Source organism: Theobroma umbraticum, unplaced genomic scaffold (genome assembly GCF_002168275.2).
Source record: "Theobroma umbraticum cultivar Fairchild unplaced genomic scaffold, ASM216827v3 scaffold_95.0, whole genome shotgun sequence".
NCBI lineage: Eukaryota > Viridiplantae > Streptophyta > Magnoliopsida > Malvales > Malvaceae > Theobroma > Theobroma umbraticum.
In genome coordinates, this window is record NW_018397257.1 from 9,506,495 (window position 1) to 9,526,141 (window position 19,647).

Consider the following 19,647-nt stretch of genomic DNA (forward strand, 5'->3'; position numbering starts at 1 on the left):
ATTATCAAGTCTAACCAAACAATCTAAATTTTTACTCAACTGCATTTTATATTTAAATAAATTAAATCAAGCAATTACCTTCAAGCTGGTGGAGGCCTAGCTAATACGTGAGCCGGATGAATCCACTTGGAAAGTATCTGGATTCAACCTCAATAGGTTGGATCCAGTTTTGGACATGGGTGGATACTGAACCCATATGGGCGGGATTTAACGTCTTCAATGTTGTTCCACCACTGGATGTTCCTCTTGGGTGGGCTTTTTTGGGCCTGAATGGGTCACCTGACCCAACTTCCGAATTCAGAAGTTGCAAGACGATAACCTTCCCGCTATGCTAAACTCATTGGCGGGAACCAAACGCCTCCCAATCCCGCCAATTGAACCCCCAACGATTCAAAGTCACTTTCCCTTTGATATAAACCCCTCAACTCCCTCGCTTGCTTTCTCTCTTAGCCCTAATCCTAAACTTCGCCTCTTTCTCCGAAGAAAAGCAAAAGAAACCCGAAAATGCTTGAGCTGAGGCTTGTTCAAGGTTCGCTTCTAAAGAAAGTCTTGGAAGCGATTAAGGACTTGGTCACCGATGCGAACTTCGACTGTTCGGCTACGGGGTTCTCGTTGCAGGCCATGGATTCGAGCCACGTGGCCCTGGTGGCTCTGTTGCTGAGATCGGAAGGGTTCGAGCACTATCGCTGCGATAGGAACATTTCCATGGGAATGAATCTCAATAACATGTCCAAGATGCTGAAGTGTGCCGGTAATGATGACATCATCACAATCAAGGCTGACGACGGCAGTGATACAGTTACTTTCATGTTCGAGAGCCCCAGTACGTTTTCAGTGCTGTAATATTTTGGTAATTTTGTTTTCAGTAGGGTCGTGGGGTAGTTAGGGTTTTGGGAATATGGGATTTAGTGGAATTTTGTTTTGGGATTGTATCTATTGAATGTTTATTTTGGAAAATTGTCTTCTGTTTGGTTGCTGGGAAATGTAGGAAAGCTAAAGAAAGCTGTAAACAACTATGAAATGATTGTTTATCCTATAAAACTGTGGTGATTTGTTTGGTGGCGGGGAGGTGAACAAAAGAAACCAAGCCTTGGAAATGTAAAAAATTTTGATGTTTTAGTAATGGTTTGTTCTAACTCTTAGTCAAGATGAAGATTTTTTGTGTTGATTCAATTGAAATGGGATTAGACTCTTCCAGTGTTTTTTGGCTAGACTTGCTAATTTTGTTGCTAATATGAGGCTGAACTGACATTTGTTTTTGTGTGTGTTCTTTTATGGCTGTGCTAATGGATTAAAGCACAAGACAAGATATCAGATTTTGAGATGAAGCTGATGGATATTGATAGTGAGCACTTTGGAATTCCAGAGGCAGAGTACCATGCTATGTTAGGATGCCTTCAGCTGAGTTTGCAAGGATTTGTAAAGATCTTGCTAGCATTGGTGATACTGGTACTGAGAATGTTTTGCTTTATAGATTTTATAGATTATAGATTGTTAGGCTTTCTTTCATCTTTTTAGTTGAGCTCATTTACATGTACTTGTGCAAAGGTTAACTCTAGTTTGATGTGATTGCAGTTGTTATCTCTGTTACGAAGGAAGGTGTGAAGTTTTCCACAAGAGGTGATATTGGAACTGCAAATATTGTTCTCAGCAAAATACCACTGTAATAAAGTATGTTCTTTGGGCCTGCCATATTTTTGCTTTTTTTTTCTGCAAGTGCTGTAATTTGTTTAAACATGGTCATTTATAGAATGTTATGCCCTGTTTCCTAGTTATATAAGGTGACTAATTTGATGGTTCTATTGCTTTCTGGATAAACACTTGCAGCCGAAGAAGCAACAATTATAGAGATGAACGATCCAGTGTCATTGACATTTGCATTGAGGTACATGAACTCATTTACAAAGGCCACTCCGTTGTCAAATACAGTGACAATCAGCTTGTCTTCAGAACTGCCTGTTGTGGTTGAGTACAAGATAGCTGAGATGGTTATATCAGGTTCTACTTGGCACCAAGATTGAAGAAGATGAGGATGAGACTAAGCCACAAGTCTAACTTGATTTTGGCATGGGGTCTTGTTTCCTTGTTCAGTAGTATGTGTTTGATATTGTTGTCAATGTTGCCTCGAGGGTTCTACTTGAGGCTCACATTGTAGCCAAGCGATAAAAAGTTTAGGTCGGATGGATGATAAATTTCTTTCATGTGCTTGGATTTTTCTGATGTTCTGTTACAAATGATGATGCATTTCTTTTCTTATTTGTGTTCATTCCTACTGCAACTTAATAGATTCTCATTAAAACTGTTGAAGATTCGCAAGGCACAAGAAGTTGAGAATGCTTGAACACCCTAATTGCAGAAAGGTACTACAAAGCTAAAATCAACTTAAGTATTCAGGTACTGTATGGGTTCAGTTTAGTTTGGACAAAAGCAGCATTACTACACATTCTGCAGGAACATTGAGGTAAATGATAATAAAGCGATCACTGTCATCTCCAATTATAAAAAGATTACAATAAATTAAATTAGTAAAATTAAATCTAGTAAAATTGCTGTCGACTCCCCGTAAAACAAGGGAAGACCTTCGCTCAAGTTGACGAAGCAAGACTACAGTCTTCCTTTATTTGAGGTTCTAGTTGCTATGCTGCATAATCTCCTCCTCTCCATCTCTGCAACAGGAGTTGTGGAACCACCGGAATTGACTTGTTTCAAATGCCCCTTCCCGCACTAAGACAAAATATTGCTGAAATTGTGCCTATATCCCTACTTATAGCCTTACACGCTGCGTTTCTTGGCTTCATTGTATAGAATAACCCCCAACTACTGTGGAGAGTATCCGAGCATCCCAGTTACTGAGGGGATTTCGGAATATCAGAATAGAGATAATCACAGCTACAAGCTTCTCTATTACCAGGGAAAAAAGGTTCTTATGTTCCTTTTAGTTCAGCAATGTTTTCCTGCCCTTGTGGCATATTTGGTGCTGATTAGTCATATACTTGGATTCATTAGGGATGGCATAGGAAATGAAGGAAAAAACTCACGTCTTAGCTTCTGATAAGTGAGGTGAATTAGGAGGGCACCTGTCATTTGGATCAAACAAACCTATGCGGTTATGTTTATTTTCAGTTATTGCATGCATATTGCGTATTCATATTCTATACCCAAAAGAACATCATAATTTTTGTAGGAAGATGAGTAGGCATTTAATTATGATAAGGACTGTACTTTCAACAGTTGTAGCAAGAATTACATGATGCAGCACAGTGCTTGTGATCTTCAAATCTGGTGTTGTAACTCCATTGTTGAGCCTAGAGTTTGATAGGAAGAAAATGAGGGCACTAGGGTTTTGGTGAGGAGGTTTAGAACCAAATGTTGTATGACAGTTGTCAATAGGATCCTTAGATAACTTAAATCTTTTGATTATTTAATCCAACGACATAACCTAAAGATCATTTTCCCGACCAGCCTAGGTGTTATTTGATTATTGCAAATAACTTCTAATATCACCTCATAAAATGTTTCACACATGTTGTGTCAATTACATCATACTTGATAATTTCAGAGTAAAAACTTAGCACCAATCCTATCATGGTCATTTCCCAAGTGATTAACTTTTATATTCTACTCCGTTATTAGGTAGGTTTTTCATGTATTCTAATTTCTTGTTCAACTAAGGTTGGTTTGGAAGCTTATCACACACTTCTTGGGATATGACTGGCACACGTACCTTTGTAAGTATGTCCCATTAAACCTAAGCAAGCCTTTTACTTATCAATTATGCACTACACTCTCCATACAAATCAAGCATACGCATTATCATTTATATATCAACATGCAATCTGGTGCATCATCACAAGCCTGGTGGAATTCTACATCATCATGGGTGGAAATGTTAATGAATGCCCCACTTGGAACCATCACAACGTGATGAAATGCTACCTCACGGCGTATAAAAGCGCTAATAAACTTTTAATTCAAAAATAATTTTCATAACCCATGCAAAATTTTCATTGTAAACATTTAACTATCAAATTTTTTAAAAACATGTAAATCATAGTGTCACTTGCGACGACATACTTATAAAAAAACATTCAATAACATATAATAATAAAATAAAACCGACTTATCAATAAAACATGACTTGACCTTCTGGGCATCAAGTGGATTGCTAAAACACCTACCAAGAAAAAATGAGGCTTTTCTTCATGACAAGGATAATAAGTTCCTCATTGATCTGTAAAAAAAAAAAATTAATGTGTGAGTTACAAAGACTATATGAATAGATATGAGAAGGGAACAAATTAAGTGAAACAGTTTTTACATAAATCATAAGTTGTAAATCATGACATTTATAAATCTCATAAGTTTCTTTCAAACTTTTATAAAGAGTGTTTTTCAAGATTATTTCATAAAGTTGTATAAATATTTAGGATGAAATGGGGGTTGAGATCACTTGAAAACCTTGAAAAAAGGAGTGAAAACTTTGTTCTGCAACTGAAATTTCGATACTTTTACAACAATAATAAGATATCACCGTCATCTTCAAATACAAAAGATTACAATAAAATTAGTTCTAGTAAAAAATTTCGGCCAACTCTCCATAAAGCAAGAGAAGACATTTGCTCAGCACCTACGAGCTGATGAAAAACAAAAATCCATCCTTCATTTGAGGTTCTACTTGCTATACTGCATAGTCTTCCTCTTCTTGGTCTTCTGCAAAGGAGGGACAACTTGTGGAACCACCTGAATTGACTTGTTTCAACTGCCCCCTCCCACACTATAGACATAATATTGCTGGAATTGTGCCTGTATTCCATACTTATAGCCTTACACACTGCGTTTCTTGGCTTCATTGTAGAGAATAACCCCAACTACTGTGAGAGAGTATCCGAACATCCCAGTTACTGATACAGGATTTCTAAATATCAGAATAGAGATAACCACAGCTACAGCTCCTTTTGCATTCCCCAAGACCTGTAAGAACAAGCATACTTAATCTTTGAAGCATAGACATTATGCTCAAGGCACTGGCCAAATAGGCCTTATTTCTTTTAAGGAGAACAGAAATGTCTTGAGGATTGCTAGCTTCAATTATATAAGTGCAACTTAAGAGATTTCCATTATGAAATTGAAAGATCAATGGCAAGTGAGTAAACCCCAGATTTGAATGCTGGATATATACGTCAGGCTCAACACAATTCCATATATAGTGCCTGAAACTTCTTATATAGGGAACTCGTGACTGGGAAAGCCAGGTGAATACACGCAGAAGAATGTTCATGCTGACCACCTAACTCACTTAAAAAATTTTAAGGGGCTTCAATTCTGTCTACTTGGAATGAAATGCTACAATGTAGAAGGGTGGGGGATTTTATATGTAGGAATAAGACTTTTCACCATTAACCAACTTTATGGCTGCTATTGAAGCTCAAGCCTCCCCATACCTATAGCAGGTAAAGTAATGTACCTACAGGATTCTATCTTGTTATTACGATTTGCCAACAGCTAAAAGCTCTTTATAAAAATATTTTTATTTGCAATCATCTTTCCTTTTCCATTGGCTTTGCAAATATATCTGATGAAAAGAGATTGCATAAAGTTTTAGCAGAGGCAGAAATACCTGCAGAGTCAAGGGACTGGTATGCTTAGTGACCAAGAAATTAGTCAAGTTCACAAAATATGCTAGCGCAGAATTGAAGATCAGATACAGTAAGAACTTCCAATCATCTCTTGCAAGTGCAATTGTAATCCCAACCACACCTTCTTCCATGAAAAGAGCTGCAGGAAGAAGGAATATGACAGCTACAGGAGCCATGTACATTAGGAGGTTCATAGAGTTAAGCTTTTCCCTAGTAAAAACAATGAAACCTCGTTAGCCATGGATCGAATTTGAAGATGATAGGAAATCTAGTAAAATTCAAGATGGTACTTGTTAATTCAGAATCAGTCCAAATTTCTTGTTGTTATAGAAGTGGAAGAAAACTGTCCCTTACCCTTCAGAAGAGAGCAGAATCCCTTGAAGCACAGACTTCAAAGCTCGCGCTGCTGTGGCGCCAATGCACATTATAAATCCGAACAGATGAAACAATGGTTCTCCCTTCAGCCATGTTATAGGAAGAAAACAACATCAGTGATGATACCATTACCTTTTCCTTGACAAAAAGAAGAGAAAAAAACAACCACCTGAATTGATAAATACAAGGAATTTTTTCAATTTTCTTCACCAAAGACAAAACAACCATACACAAACAAATCCAAGCATCAAGCTCTGAAGTCTTACCCCACTGGCGATGATGACACCAGTGACAACAGGAACGAGAGTGGCATATGTTACCCAACTTTCCCTCTTCCTGGTCATCAAGTACGCAAAAACCGCCGTGAAAAACGGCGTGGTGGCCCCCACAGCCTGATTAAACGACACGGGAAGAAACCTAAGCGATATATTCCCACCAACGACAGATAAACAAAAGATGACCCCCAGTGCAGATATCTTCATAAGCTGCAACCGCGATCTTATCCCTTGCAAGGGAGCGACTTTGAGCCATGCAATGGCCATGTAACTGAACATGGAACATGCCAACATGTGGCATAACGTAAGGAAAATAGGGTACCTGAACTCGTAGTTGCTTAGCAGGAACTTGTTCAGTAACAAGACTCCTATGTTCGAGGAGTACCACGATAATATCAGCCCGACAGTGAATAAACGGCTCATCGGGTTTGATGAGTTCTTTTATAATGCAGATCTAGAGATATAAAAAGAGAACAGTTACATGGATGAAAGAAACCCAAAAAAAAAAAAAAACACAATTATTTTGATTGTTATTATTACAGAATATAGAGAATTTAGGATTTTGATTTGGATGGTAAAGGAAGAATGAGAAGAAGGTTAAGGTTTTTGTCTCCAGGAAAGGTAAAAGAGAGAAGAGAGGGTAATGAGTTTTTGAAGTTTTTGAGGAGGTAAAGTAGGAGAAGAGTTCTTCTTGTTCAATTTTTTGTTACATTATCTTTTTTTTTCCTTATTTTTTGCAAATTTAAATATATGCTTTTATCAATTATTTATTTAATGGAAAAAAGATGAATGAAAACCTTTCATTTGAAAATCGCAAAAATTGACTAATGATCTTAGGAGGGAATGTTTGGTGCATGATTGGCAGATAAGCAGTTATATCATAGTTTACATGGAATTTTTGAGTTATATTACTTACCATATAACTTTTCTCAGGAAACAAATTTTTTTTTTGAAAGGCAGGAAAGAGAATGTTAGTTTGATGCAGGGAATTTAAGCTTTGATCAATTTCCAGAACAGACAAGCACACACTATACAATACATATATATATATATATATATATAATGCTACTTAATTAGTTAATTAATTATAGTAATGCATCTGGGCCTGGCATTTCTCTTTTAACAGGAGAAGTTGTGTTTTTTAATTGCACTTAAAAAAGTTTTAGCGCCCCAAACCTCCCCTCCCCTCTCTCTCTTAATCTCCTTCATGCATGAGCATGATGTGTTCTTTTGCCTCAGTATCACTATAAATTCTTCATAGTTTCTGTCGGTCAGGGTGGGGGAATTGGAAAGCTAACAAAATTATTAATATTCCAGTGCTTTAACAACTAAAGGGACTCAATAAGATTAGGCATTATCTATATATAATTCCACGTTTACTTCCCTTCAAAAACGATATATTCCACGTTTAATTAATTAATTTTGCACTTTCCAAAAAAAAAATTGACAATCAACAAATTGTTTAAATACATTGGCTAAACTATTTCAAAGGCTCAAACGTCAAAGAAAAGAAGAAGATGCCAGTATAAACCCTATAAGGACAATCAACATGACGGTCGCCAGTCTTCGCCAGCATAAACTGCTTGATCTCCGAGCTCTTCTTCGATTCGAAGCAACTGCAAATAGATATTTTTTTTTTCCCCCATTAATCTCATTTATGGAGTTGCACAAAAAGCATAGAATAGAAAAAGTAGCAGTTTACAAATGGAAAAACAAACCTGATTGTACTTGGCCAACCGCTCTCCTCTGCAAGGAGCACCTGCTTTGATCTGACCTGCACCAAGGGCAACTGCTAAATCTGCTATGAAGGAATCATCAGTTTCCCCACATCTATGAGACACCACCACTCCCCAGTGGGCTTCCTTTGCCAGCTTTACCACTTCAATAGCTTCTGTCACTGTTCCAATCTGATTTATCTGATCCGGGAACATAGAACTATTAGATCTTGAAGTTCTAATAACGAATTAAAAACAAAAAGTTTCAACACATACTTTTGGAGTATTTTATTCCAGCTTCAGATCATATTGATAGTTTTTTGTTACATTTTACATAGATAACATAGGTGGAATAAGGTTAACAAGAGGTAATTTAGCTAATTCGACATCATTATCAGCACAGAGAAGTACTTGTGTTTCATCCAATGTTCTACAGATACCTTGAGAAGAAGAGAGTTGCAAGCAGATTCATGTATTGCTCTCTCCATGCGCTTTGGATTTGACATTAACAAGTCATCTCCTACCACCTGCAAAACCATCTCATCTTAAGTTACAACTGGTCAATATTGAGCAGAAACATGAGATCCGAACAAATTGGTAAAGTACCCAATACATCCATCAATGGACATTCTCATGCAAGTTGGATCCCATTTATGTGTAGGTGTACCAAAAGCCAACAATTAAATGATTATGTCAAACAAGATTTGAAGATAAAAACCCAACTGAATTTGAAGTCAAATAATTTAATCATTTAGAAGGCAACTCAAAAGATAAAGTATTATTCTAGTTGGTTATCTTCCATCTACCTCCAAAAGGCGGGAGTATTAAATCTACATCCATGCCCTTTTTGTTTTATGCATGATAAGTAGGATGAAAATGGCATTCAACAGAACTAAACATCAACACTATGTTAACAAAAAACAAACCTGACATAGTCCAAGACTGCAAAAATGCTTGCTGTGTTCCCAATCTTCCTTGTCAAAGGGATCTTCAATAGATGCAATTGGGTACTCTAAAACACCAGAAAAGAAGGAAAAGGTATGGAACAGCATTAAACTATTGTTGAAAGAACAAAGAAGAAAAATTAAACATAAGCTGTACAGAAAAACTAACATACCGAAGCAAAGTTCTCTGTACATCTGAATCATATCCTCTCCTGACTTGAAATTTTGCCCGGATTTATTTGGAGATTTGAATTCTAAATCATACTTTGTACCTATATGAAGTAGAAAGAAAAGAAACTCTCAGTTGTTATAAGCAAGCCATATCCAAAATTAGATATGAAAGTGGAAGATACATGCAATCTGACTTAGGCAAAATAAGCTTTTGTTCCGCCCTTTAACTACACGATACAGCACACCTAAATCATACATTCAGTTTAATATCTTATATCCTTCTATAGAATGTAATGCAATAGTTGCATGATGATGCCAACATCTCTTAATGAACAGAGTGTAGAAGTTTCTCCTGCAACAATGTCCCCTATCTCACATGCTACCAAATGATAATTGACTGATTTATAGGAAAATATGCATCACCTATGCAAAAATCAGTAGCAGCAACATCAATTCCTATCTTTATTCTGTCATTATACCCCGTTCTGCCGATAGCTTCTTTGACAATATCCAATCCTTCTCTAACACTGCCAGCAAAAATAGGAGAAAATCAAACCAAAATTCCAGCTAGATCCCTAAGAAAATGTAAGGTAAACCTCATTCCCCCTTATTGTGAAAAACAATGACAGTCAGACTTAATAGTAATACTTGCCTGGAGATGTTAGGAGAAAAACCACCATCTTCACCAACATTACATTCATTTGCACCATATTTTTCTGCAATAACAGCCTGTTTTTCTTATTAACAAAAATTACAATAAATGAATGAGTATATGCAAGACATCTTCTATTCCAAACTGCTAGCAATAAAGTATACCACAAAAATATTAAGGTTGACCAATTTAAGGTTTCTACAGATAATTAGGCTGAATGGTATTTCCATTGTTTATGTCTACCTCTAAATGAACAATTAAAATCATTTCAAGCAACTTAATACCACTAAAACTTAGTCTTTATTTCTTAAAAAAACACAGGTGTCTGCTTATTTTCGCGTATATAATGAGATCAATTATCAATCAGGAACTTCAGAAAATTTTAGGTATAAACCAAGCAGCAAGCCAGAAACCTTAACATAGGCAACGTCACAGTCAAAAGCCTAGTTGTTAATAACAACATTATAGGCAGGTCCAAATTACTTACCCAAATATATTCATCTTTCATCTAAGAAACTTACTAAATCTCCTAAAGTTGTATGCTGTACCTCAACAACAGAGCAGCATTGCATACCTCAAAATAGATGAGGCATTCCTTTAATATAACAATCTCAAGAAACTGGCAGATGGGAATGTTCAAGAGAGAATTATGCAGGTGTTTATTGGAAAATACCTCAAACAATCAAATCATAAGTAAACAGCATATCAACTCATTACAATACAAGGACAGCCATAAGATCAAATGGTGATCAGCACAAACATAGCAGGCCAGACCTAGAAATGAAGACTAAATCACATAGAATTTTCATGAAAGTTAATTTTTCATAAGCAATTTAGCAAAATAAATTCCCAAAACTGTTGTAAGACTCATGACTTCTCACATGGCAAACTTTACTTCCTTTCTAACAGATGAACCAAACTTTACTTCCCAGCAGATGAGCCATTTAAGAGGTGTGTAACAAGCAAGTAACTTAAAAGTAAATCCCAAAGACTAAACAATTTGGTTTAACAAGATCACCTTCAAGTGATGATAGGTCTCAGAGCCCATTTGTAAGGCTTCGTCAAATCTGCTGGCTCCTGTTGGGAGAATCATGATATCCTGATCGCAGCATAAGAATAATCACGTCATACAGATATGGGGAAGTTTTAGGATAGAAGAATCTAAACCATCATGCAGACAGTTATGTGCATTGTATAAGAAGCAGAGGATGGGGATAAAATCCGGAATCAAATTCATAAAAAATGTTTAGATTGTGAGAGCTCCAAGATGCTTTGGATTGAATTAACACTAAAGAAGATCATTCTTTACCTGAATGGGCATACTATTCCCAGAATGTTTTCCACCCCTGATAACTGTGAAGGCAGGGACAGGAAGGATTGAGCTGGGTTTACCAGAAAGATCGGCTATGTGTTTGTAAAGTGGAACCTGATTTTAATTTTGGTTAAAAATTTTTGAAAAGAGCTACAAAATTTCTAGCATATAAATGGGAAACTTCAAAAAAAAATTGACAAGAAATCATACCTCCTTTTCAGCAGCCCCAGCTTTGCATGCAGCGATTGACACAGCTAATAGAGCATTTGCTCCAAGCTCACTCTGGGATAAATATATTTAGACAAAGGACCATAATGCAACAAGTTCTGTGAACTATAGTTACAATGTGAATCATCCAACATAAAACTGAACAATCAAGAGATCTAAAAGGTGGTAAGGAAGAGATTAGCATAATAATTTCTTCCTATTCTCTTCATTTTCCCCTCGTTTAACAATCCAAATTAAGGAAGTTGTCTTCTTGTCTCCACTCCACCTTGTCCAGATGCTGGGCAAGAGGCATTTAAAACAATCTCTACGTCCTACTATTAAAATGCTTCGGGTTTTAATAAATATCTAAAGTGAACAACTAACTGCACTTGAATTTTGAGAAAAGAAAAGAAAAATGTACCTTCTTTTCTGTCTTGTCCAAGTCTATCATGGCCTGATCAATTTGAAGCTGAACTGTTGGATCCATACCAACCAACGCTTCAGATATTTTCGCATTGATGTTCTTAACAGCTTTTGTCACAGCATTTCCAAGATATGTTCCCTTGTCCCCATCTCTCAGTTCAACAGCCTCATACCTGCAATAAAATTGTCAAAATTAAATGTTATCATGGTATTCCAGTTCAAGAGCAAAAAAAATTTCCGATAATGAGAAATAAGAGTTTAAACATAATAAAAACCTTCCAAATTGGAAATAATAACTAGTAAAATGATCCTATCTATAACTATGCACTACCATGTGAATCAAAATTAAATTGCTCAGTTCAGGTAATTACTAAATTCCAAAACAAACTGAATAATCTTTCCATTGTTTCCCATTGATTATTATCTGCAAAACTGAATAATATCAATTCAAATTTAAACACAAAGTAAAATTTCGATTCATGTATAATAAATGCAAGCCTAAAATGTAAAATTCAAAAGTTTCTGATTTCCATTTCATTACCAACGGTTTTTCCTCAGCAATCAAACCAGGCACAAAAGTCAGAAAATGGAAAGAAAAAGAGCAAAGAAGGTTACATTCCAGTGGAGTCGCCACTAGGCACGGAAGCACGGAACATTCCCTTGTTAGTGAACAAATCAACTTCAACAGTAGGAATTCCTCTGCTATCAAGAATCTGCCGAGCTTTTACCTTCGTTATCACTGAAGGAACCGCTTTTTTCAAATGATTAGACTGCAATTTCATTTATAAGAAAAAAAAAAGTCATCATCAAAACAAAAAGCGAAACAAAATTAAGTTCGATTCACAGAGAGAGAGAGAGAGTTTTACGATAAACAGGACGGGATCGGGAGTTTTAGCTCGGACGGCGGCATTGACGGCGTCTTCGATTTTGCGAGAGAGCATGTGCTTGTCGAGGTACTCTTGCACCGACATTTTTTGACTCTACTTTCGGCGGCGAAATTGGTGTGAAGTGGTAAAGATCTGAGGAAGATGGCTCTTTTTTACCCCAAATCTTCACAGTTTGAGAGCTAAGCTCAAGTTGATTTATAAACAATCAGAAGCTTTCCTCAGTATCTTCTCATTTAATATTTCAAACTTCTAGACTTTCCTCACTTTTCACAGTCTCTCCATTTTCCTCCTCTTCGATTGATTAATTCCAGTTTCCGGGGAATGCTTTTTGTTTTTTTGTGGGGGAGGGGCTGTGTTTCAAACGTGGAGGTATTAGCCCATTAGGTAGTTCGATGGGAACGCAGCCCATTGATTTTATATTTCAAGCTTTGGGCAAAATCGGGCCCAATAGCTTCTTAAGCTAAAACCCTCAATTCCGGTTTGTATTTTGCTGGTGTCACAAACTATTACCCTCTTTTTCCAAAATATTAATTTGACGGAGTGTGCAACCCATATATATTTATAAGCATTTTAAACTTATCCGACACGAGGCTGAAGCACTTTGCATTTTTTTTCTTAAAACACTGAAGTGACATTTTCCTTCATCTAATCCGACGATGCCTTTATTGCTGTCCGTTGATCTATCTGCTTTTACTTTAAAAATTTTTGACAAAATTAGAGTTTAAGTTAAATTTATTTTGAAATTATTTTATCACGTGATTATTGCTCTCTTTTCAAAAATAAAAAAATAAAAACTATACAACACCCACAAAATCTCTTACCTACTTAATGTGAAATTGAAACACTTCAATTATGTCACATTGACATCAACCAAGAGGAGAGAACTTCATTTGCCATATTATGTTCTTTTTCTTTTTCTTTTTAATGGAAAGAACGAAAACTATATATATATTGTTTTCCTTGCCCATCAATGGTTTATACCGGAAATTACAAGTGACGGCCATTACCTGAAGATCTTATATTAAGGTTACCAGAAACAGACCGGCCATAGAAGTCCCCTCTAGATCAAGTGAGAAACTGAAAGTGGTGTAAAGGCTCAGTAAAAACAGTCTTGAGCTGAAGCTGAACTCAGCCTAAAATCTTATGCCGGAGGAAGTGAAGTGATATCGTCTTGTTGTTAACAGTTCAATTCAGTATCGGACCCTATGATAATAGAGAATGTGATTTGTCGGAATTTTCATCTTTTGCACTGGAAATCAAATGAGCCACATGAATTCAGCATTATAGGTACATTTCGTGGATTTGTCCCTGTAAAAGTTACAACCTAATGCAACTCATTACAGACAGCTTCTGCTTTTTCTCATGCTACCACGAAAGCACTAGATGATCCAGTGAAATGCCGAATTGACCTAAGCGCTTTCGCAGCCCCAAATGTCTGATTCTGTATACTCCTAGCGACGCAGAGGTGGGATTGTCCATTCTATCGTTGCTTGACTTCGGGGACTGCTTCGAAGGTTGACCACTTAAAGCGAAGGCAGAAATCATCGTCGCATATCTTTGGGACCCATGTATCCTTCCCTTGGAGTATCTCAACAAGGGAGAATGTACCCTCTGTCATGAGGTCATTCCTCGGGCAAGCAGACCAGAAGACAACAGTCACCGTGTTACCTATCTTGAAGGTTGAGTTAGCAGGAACATCGGAGCTGACATCCCCAAAGTTTGTACCAGCAGGAGTAGAGTCCATAACAACAGGAGTGAGTAAGCTTATTTGCTTGTTTAGAAGATCTGGAGGTTGTGGGCCAGGTTCAACAGGTTGACCTTTGATAAGAGCACTAGCAAGCTTCTGGAACTCCTGAATGTAGGCACTAAGGGTGTGTGGACCATACAGTGTGGAGGCACCCTAAGAAAAAAAAATAAAGAACTTCTAAAAATACTAGACAAATAATAATTATTATATAACAAATTCTAAACTGAAATGAAATAACACCATTCCAAATGTTCACCATTGTTCTTTATGTGCATGTGCATGCATGACCAAAGAGCCATAACAGAATGTGAATTCAATGCCAATTTATGTGTGGCTTGCTTGTGGAAACCGAGCTATGGTAAGTTCAAGCCCTAAAACTCTTGATTCAAGCAAGGAAACTGACCACTAAGCTATTATGTTGAGGAACTAACTTGCAGAGAGCAAAGAGAAAGCACTTAATAAACACAATATATCATGATAAAATGCCAATTTTATGTGTGACGCAAGCCATATCAGGGACAATCAAGCTATAGTAAGTTCAAGGTCTAAAGCTCTCCAGCAAGGAAACCAGCCAGGAGTCTATTCTGGTTAATCAACAAACTTCCTGAGAATGAGAAAACTCTGAATAAAAAATATTGCGAAACTAATCTTTATCACTTAGGTCAATTTTTATAGCAAATAAGTAGCGATGTTTGGGTAATTATCCCCACAAGTATTGTACATTTGGCACTGACCTCGTATCTCTGCACCTCATACTCCTCAAAGGTTGTAACATACTGTGAATATGTATTAGTCAACCCAGCTATAACAACATGAATGTTACTACCAAATTCTCCATTTCCACTGCCAGTAAGCACCGTCTTCACAGCATCACGAAGACGCCTCCCAGACATTGTTGTAAATTCTGCTTGAAACAAAAATAGTGAGAATCCATTCTTATTGTTACAAACACACGTGGTGCCTCAGAAGGAAACCTCAACACACGGTAGTGCAAGACGTGATGATTAAGAAATGAAAGATGGAGCCATAAATAGTGACGTTAAATTCAAACTGAAGATAAAAAGGGAGAAAAGCTATTACCCCCAGGTACACTGAGAATGACTAGCTGCCCTATCCGAAGGATCTGGATTGGAAGTATTGAAGGCTGTAAAGATCATGAACAAGCAAATGTTTCATCAGTGAACTTATGTTGTAATGGAAAAAAAATCTGCAAGCATTTTGCTTTTTGAGAATATTAAGACCACTTAGACATAACAGAAGATAATCAGTCATCAAAGGAGTCCATGAGTCAAATAATTGAAATCCTTTATCAGGCATCTAAGGTAAAACTCATGTTATGGTACGACTCTTTCCTATCCACCCCGACATGCTGGAAGGGTCCTTAAGTCTCACTTTATGAAGATTCAGTAGGGCTTGTATGTCTCCTAAGATATACTTGCAACTTACCGCCCAATCATATGGTTGCTTCATTTCACCAGTATCTAGCAAGATGGGCTTTGGATGCTGACAATCAACTTGTTTCTTATCTGGAGTTTTAAGTAAGTTGCGCACAAGCCTCCAGAATGGATTACCCTGATATAACATCACAACAACATTAATCACACAAAAAACGCAAGCATAAGGCACAAAAAATATTGGCACATATGATGAGTGAAATGTTAGATCACCTTGTCATCTCCTTGCTTAAAATCAAATGCCCCAGGTCCATCAGTTGTTCCTGCAGCAAATGCAAATCCCATTGCAGCAGGACATGTTTTAACCACCTCAGAACCTCCTCCCTGTTTAGGAACTGTTACCTCAAGCTGGGAAAAGTCTAGGTAAGTGTGGCGGTAGTCAACCTTTCCTTTTAACTGCTCAGATGCTTTGTTGAACAGATCCACAGCTTTTCTGAATTGCCTCTCTCCAATAATACGTGTACTTTCAAATTCATCAGGATAGCTGCCAAGTGGAGCAACAAATGCATTTTATTCTTCTGACACAATATGTATGTACTGATTAAGAAAAAAGTGCATAGCAGGAAGAGGAATAGTACCCAGGTCCTCGGCCATAGCACAGTTCATTCTTTCCACCACAGGTGCTGTGATTGAAGTCACAAGGAAGGCCAGTGTCTATGCAAAACGCTCCAAGTACATTGGGACTAACATCACCACAATTTGTTTGGCAGAATGCAGAGACAAATCCAGGCTTATCAGCCTGTCTAAGAGCACCCCTGACACGTCTAGCAACACTCAGAGTCCTGGTTGCAGGCCTACCAGGAGACGACTGGAATGATGCAGCAAGCTCCAGCAACTCATGGTCTACATCAAAAAGATAGTATTAAAAGAAATATTGCATGGATCCAGCCCATCAAGGAGTTGGAGCTACATAATATGGATCTGATGACTAATTTCTGTTACAGACTAATAAGAATATCTAGTAAGTGACGCTACTTTTGTAATTGCTCTTTGTACATATTTTTCAAATTAATGCACAAAGATTAAAGTTGAAAGCTAAGAACTTACGATTATTATGAAGGTTTGGGATAATGTTTGAGACTCTTCGAGGTATTCCATCAGTCTCCAAATCATTAATATATGAACTTTTAATACCATTCTGCTCAAACCAGTCTTCCATAAATCGTGCTGCTGCACCTTTGTTATCTCCACTGATCAGTGAGTTTGTACGACTCATTGATGTTCCATGAGTTGCAAACCAGTTGAAGCTACCCACTGGACCCCACTGGTTGTCTACAAACTTCAAAAGGGTCATTTCTTTATCAACATCATACTTATATTTGCCGCGCTCTGATGCAGGGTTATTGAGATAGGCACTAGGACTACGGTTTACACCAGCATCTAATAGCTCTCCTGTTGAAAACCCAGCATCTTTGAGCAAAAATATACACCTCCGATATTACGAAACAGAGTATGCATAGCAAGATAATATCAAATAAGTAACAAATCAAGTATGTGAATAATTTCAAAAAACCTTTAGATTTGAGAGCAGAGATCTCCAGAATCAAGGAAGATTCCCCTAAATATTATTTCTGCTCAAAAAGAGAAGATAACATCTAAAATAGGAAAAGAATATTGCAACTGCATGTTTCCTGCTCTTACCCTTATTAACAAAAATTGATCCAGGTCGGAGATTTTCATGAGCTTGTACAATACTTTTCTCAATGCCATCTACCAGGACATCAAATGACTGACGAACAAATCCAAGAGATGTCACAAGATACACCACATATTGGAGATAACCCCCAGGACCCGCGTGGGTATGAATACCACTAATAGCAACATTCTGTTCAGTATATACGTCCCCATATCTGCAAGAATAAGGAGGAGTTATATATGGGTAGACAAGTCAAAAGTTAAAATACTATGCGAATCAAACTAGAACCCATATTAACAAGTGTCCAAATGCGTCTATTTCAAAGGCTTTTGTGTCTTTGATTCAGTCTTACTCTATGTTGAATTTAAAATTTTTTTTAAAAGGAAAAAGGTCAGACAAGAATACTAATTATAATTTCAAAAGATCATGCTAAATGAGTTTTGCACCCAAATAAGTTCTGCTATTCTTATGCATGTGATTTATTTCATAGAGACTTTCAATAAACTTCAGTGGGATGAAACTTTATATGTTAAAAACAGAAGGCAGTTCTTCAGGCATAAATGCTGTGATAATAAGTACCTTGCTTTCAATCTCTCAAGCACTTTAATTGTCACCAACTGCGAAGCCATACAAGCATCAAGATTAACAAATACTACTCGTTTCCCCTGCGGCTCTGCCACAATAAATGAGCGAGCTTGCAGCCTGAAGTGAATCCCCGAAGCAATTTGTTCTGTGTTAGCATATCCCATCATATTAACATCAGCAGCAGGTCCAGTAATGTCATAGCTTCCAAGCCCAATCAAATAGTTGGAATCTGAGAGTACTGTTTTACTAGATTGCAGCACAAGTAACAGGGATATCCATAACCAAATAGTTCTCAAAGGACTTTGAAAATAACAGCCAACAGAAGCAAGTACTTCCATCGTGAACCCACCAAGTACACCAATCAGCACTTAGTACATTCTTCTTATTTTCCTTCATAAAAACAAATAACATGTCAAAACATTTTTTATGGAAAAACAAGCATTATTGGAGGTTAGTATAACCACATGCATAAAACCACCAAAGGTCCACTAATCAAACTTAAAACACCAGAAATGAATAAAGATATAACAATAATTTGCGCAATCCAAAACTGCTTTTAATCCATGATTATGTTCCCCCTTTCCATATAATTCTAAATACAAAAGCTTGTCCTTACATCAAAAACTAACATCAATCCTAAAACTGAAGCAAAGCAGAAAAGCAAAAAGAATAACCATCTTGACATATCCAACGGTAGTGAAAACTTGTTGATCATTGACGCCATCATTTCAACCAACGAATCAAAACCCCAAATAACTAAATTATCTAATTCAGCTTAACAATAACAATCCACATTAAAAGTAACAGTCGATTAGAAGCAAGTCAACGATCAAGAACACCTTCCATAAGCCACATTAAAACAACATTTGACGGAATCCCATTATAAAACTGGAACTCATAATCACTTTCTAGTACAAGATTCAAGAATTTCTACATGATTAAACAATATCCAAAATTTTTGAAAAAAAAAAAAAAGAAAAGAGAGGAAAAACTATACCTTTCCGATGAAAGTAGAGATTTCTCTCAGCTTCTTCTGATATTTTGTACGTAAAGATAAAGAGAGGGAGGTGGTGGGAGGGTACGATTCTTAAAGGAATCAAACTAAGGAAACTTGAAAATGGTTGCTTAGTAGGGAAGACGAGAGTGATTATGCTGTTGTTTGTTACAGCTTTGCGATTTCTCCAAGTTTTGTTTTTGGAATTTAGCTGCGGGGAACTGCTCGGGGGGTGTACAGAAAGTCTATGCTGCCACGTGTAAAATTGTTTAGTAATCTTACGAATTTAGAATGCCCTTTTTTTTATCTGTGCACTTGGACTTCGGATCCTCTTCCTCCTCTTCAGGGGATCAAGATCTTGTTCATTTAACAAACTCAATACCTTTTTTTGGTTAATGTAATAATTTCTTTTCTTATTCTTAATGCTATACACATTGGGAATTTTGAGCTAAATTTACGAAAATAGCCCTAAAAAAATTCATTGCCATTTGAAAATGAACATTAAACAATTTTTTCCAAGTTTTATTTTTGCTTCTTTTCGAGTAATTTATAATAAAATATACTAATTTAATTTGTGAAGGGAGTTACTATCACACTAATTCATTATCACAACATAATAATAATAATTTAAAAA

General features: G+C 36.8%; 4 protein-coding genes across 4 annotated transcripts; 1 reads left to right on the forward strand and 3 right to left on the reverse strand.

Moving 5' to 3' along the window:
- Positions 1-351: 351 nt before the first annotated feature.
- Positions 352-2,309, forward strand: PCNA2 (proliferating cell nuclear antigen 2). Its single transcript, XM_021423172.2, is given in 7 exon segments — positions 352-823; positions 1,298-1,381; positions 1,384-1,449; positions 1,576-1,671; positions 1,828-1,983; positions 1,986-2,015; positions 2,018-2,309. Coding segments are annotated over 7 exon segments (789 nt in total). The 5' UTR covers positions 352-504; the 3' UTR covers positions 2,056-2,309.
- A 2,202-nt stretch (positions 2,310-4,511) lies between these two features.
- On the reverse strand, positions 4,512-6,822 carry LOC110412536 (putative sugar phosphate/phosphate translocator At3g11320). Its single transcript, XM_021423086.1, has 4 exons — positions 6,278-6,822; positions 5,991-6,094; positions 5,618-5,846; positions 4,512-4,971 (listed from the first exon to the last, which is right to left on the reverse strand). Exons 1-4 carry the CDS (start codon positions 6,707-6,709, stop codon positions 4,825-4,827), a joined length of 912 nt encoding a protein of 303 aa, XP_021278761.1. The 5' UTR covers positions 6,710-6,822; the 3' UTR covers positions 4,512-4,824.
- Positions 6,823-7,684: 862 nt separating this feature from the next.
- Positions 7,685-12,941, reverse strand: ENOC (cytosolic enolase). Its single transcript, XM_021422539.2, has 13 exons — positions 12,577-12,941; positions 12,326-12,480; positions 11,709-11,883; positions 11,291-11,362; positions 11,078-11,194; positions 10,787-10,867; positions 9,769-9,845; positions 9,540-9,643; positions 9,119-9,217; positions 8,928-9,013; positions 8,442-8,528; positions 8,005-8,202; positions 7,685-7,902 (listed from the first exon to the last, which is right to left on the reverse strand). The coding sequence occupies exons 1-13, from the start codon at positions 12,679-12,681 to the stop codon at positions 7,831-7,833; spliced, it is 1,428 nt and encodes a 475-aa protein (XP_021278214.1). The 5' UTR covers positions 12,682-12,941; the 3' UTR covers positions 7,685-7,830.
- Positions 12,942-13,821: 880 nt separating this feature from the next.
- Positions 13,822-19,241, reverse strand: LOC110412667 (neutral ceramidase 1-like). The gene is given in 13 exon segments (XM_021423261.2): positions 13,822-14,028; positions 14,031-14,063; positions 14,066-14,110; positions 14,113-14,497; positions 15,079-15,248; positions 15,425-15,488; positions 15,791-15,916; positions 16,012-16,282; positions 16,377-16,641; positions 16,846-17,190; positions 17,440-17,648; positions 18,014-18,409; positions 19,017-19,241. Coding segments are annotated over 12 exon segments (2,328 nt in total). The 5' UTR covers positions 18,358-18,409; positions 19,017-19,241; the 3' UTR covers positions 13,822-13,957.
- Between the last annotated feature and the right edge of the window lie 406 nt (positions 19,242-19,647).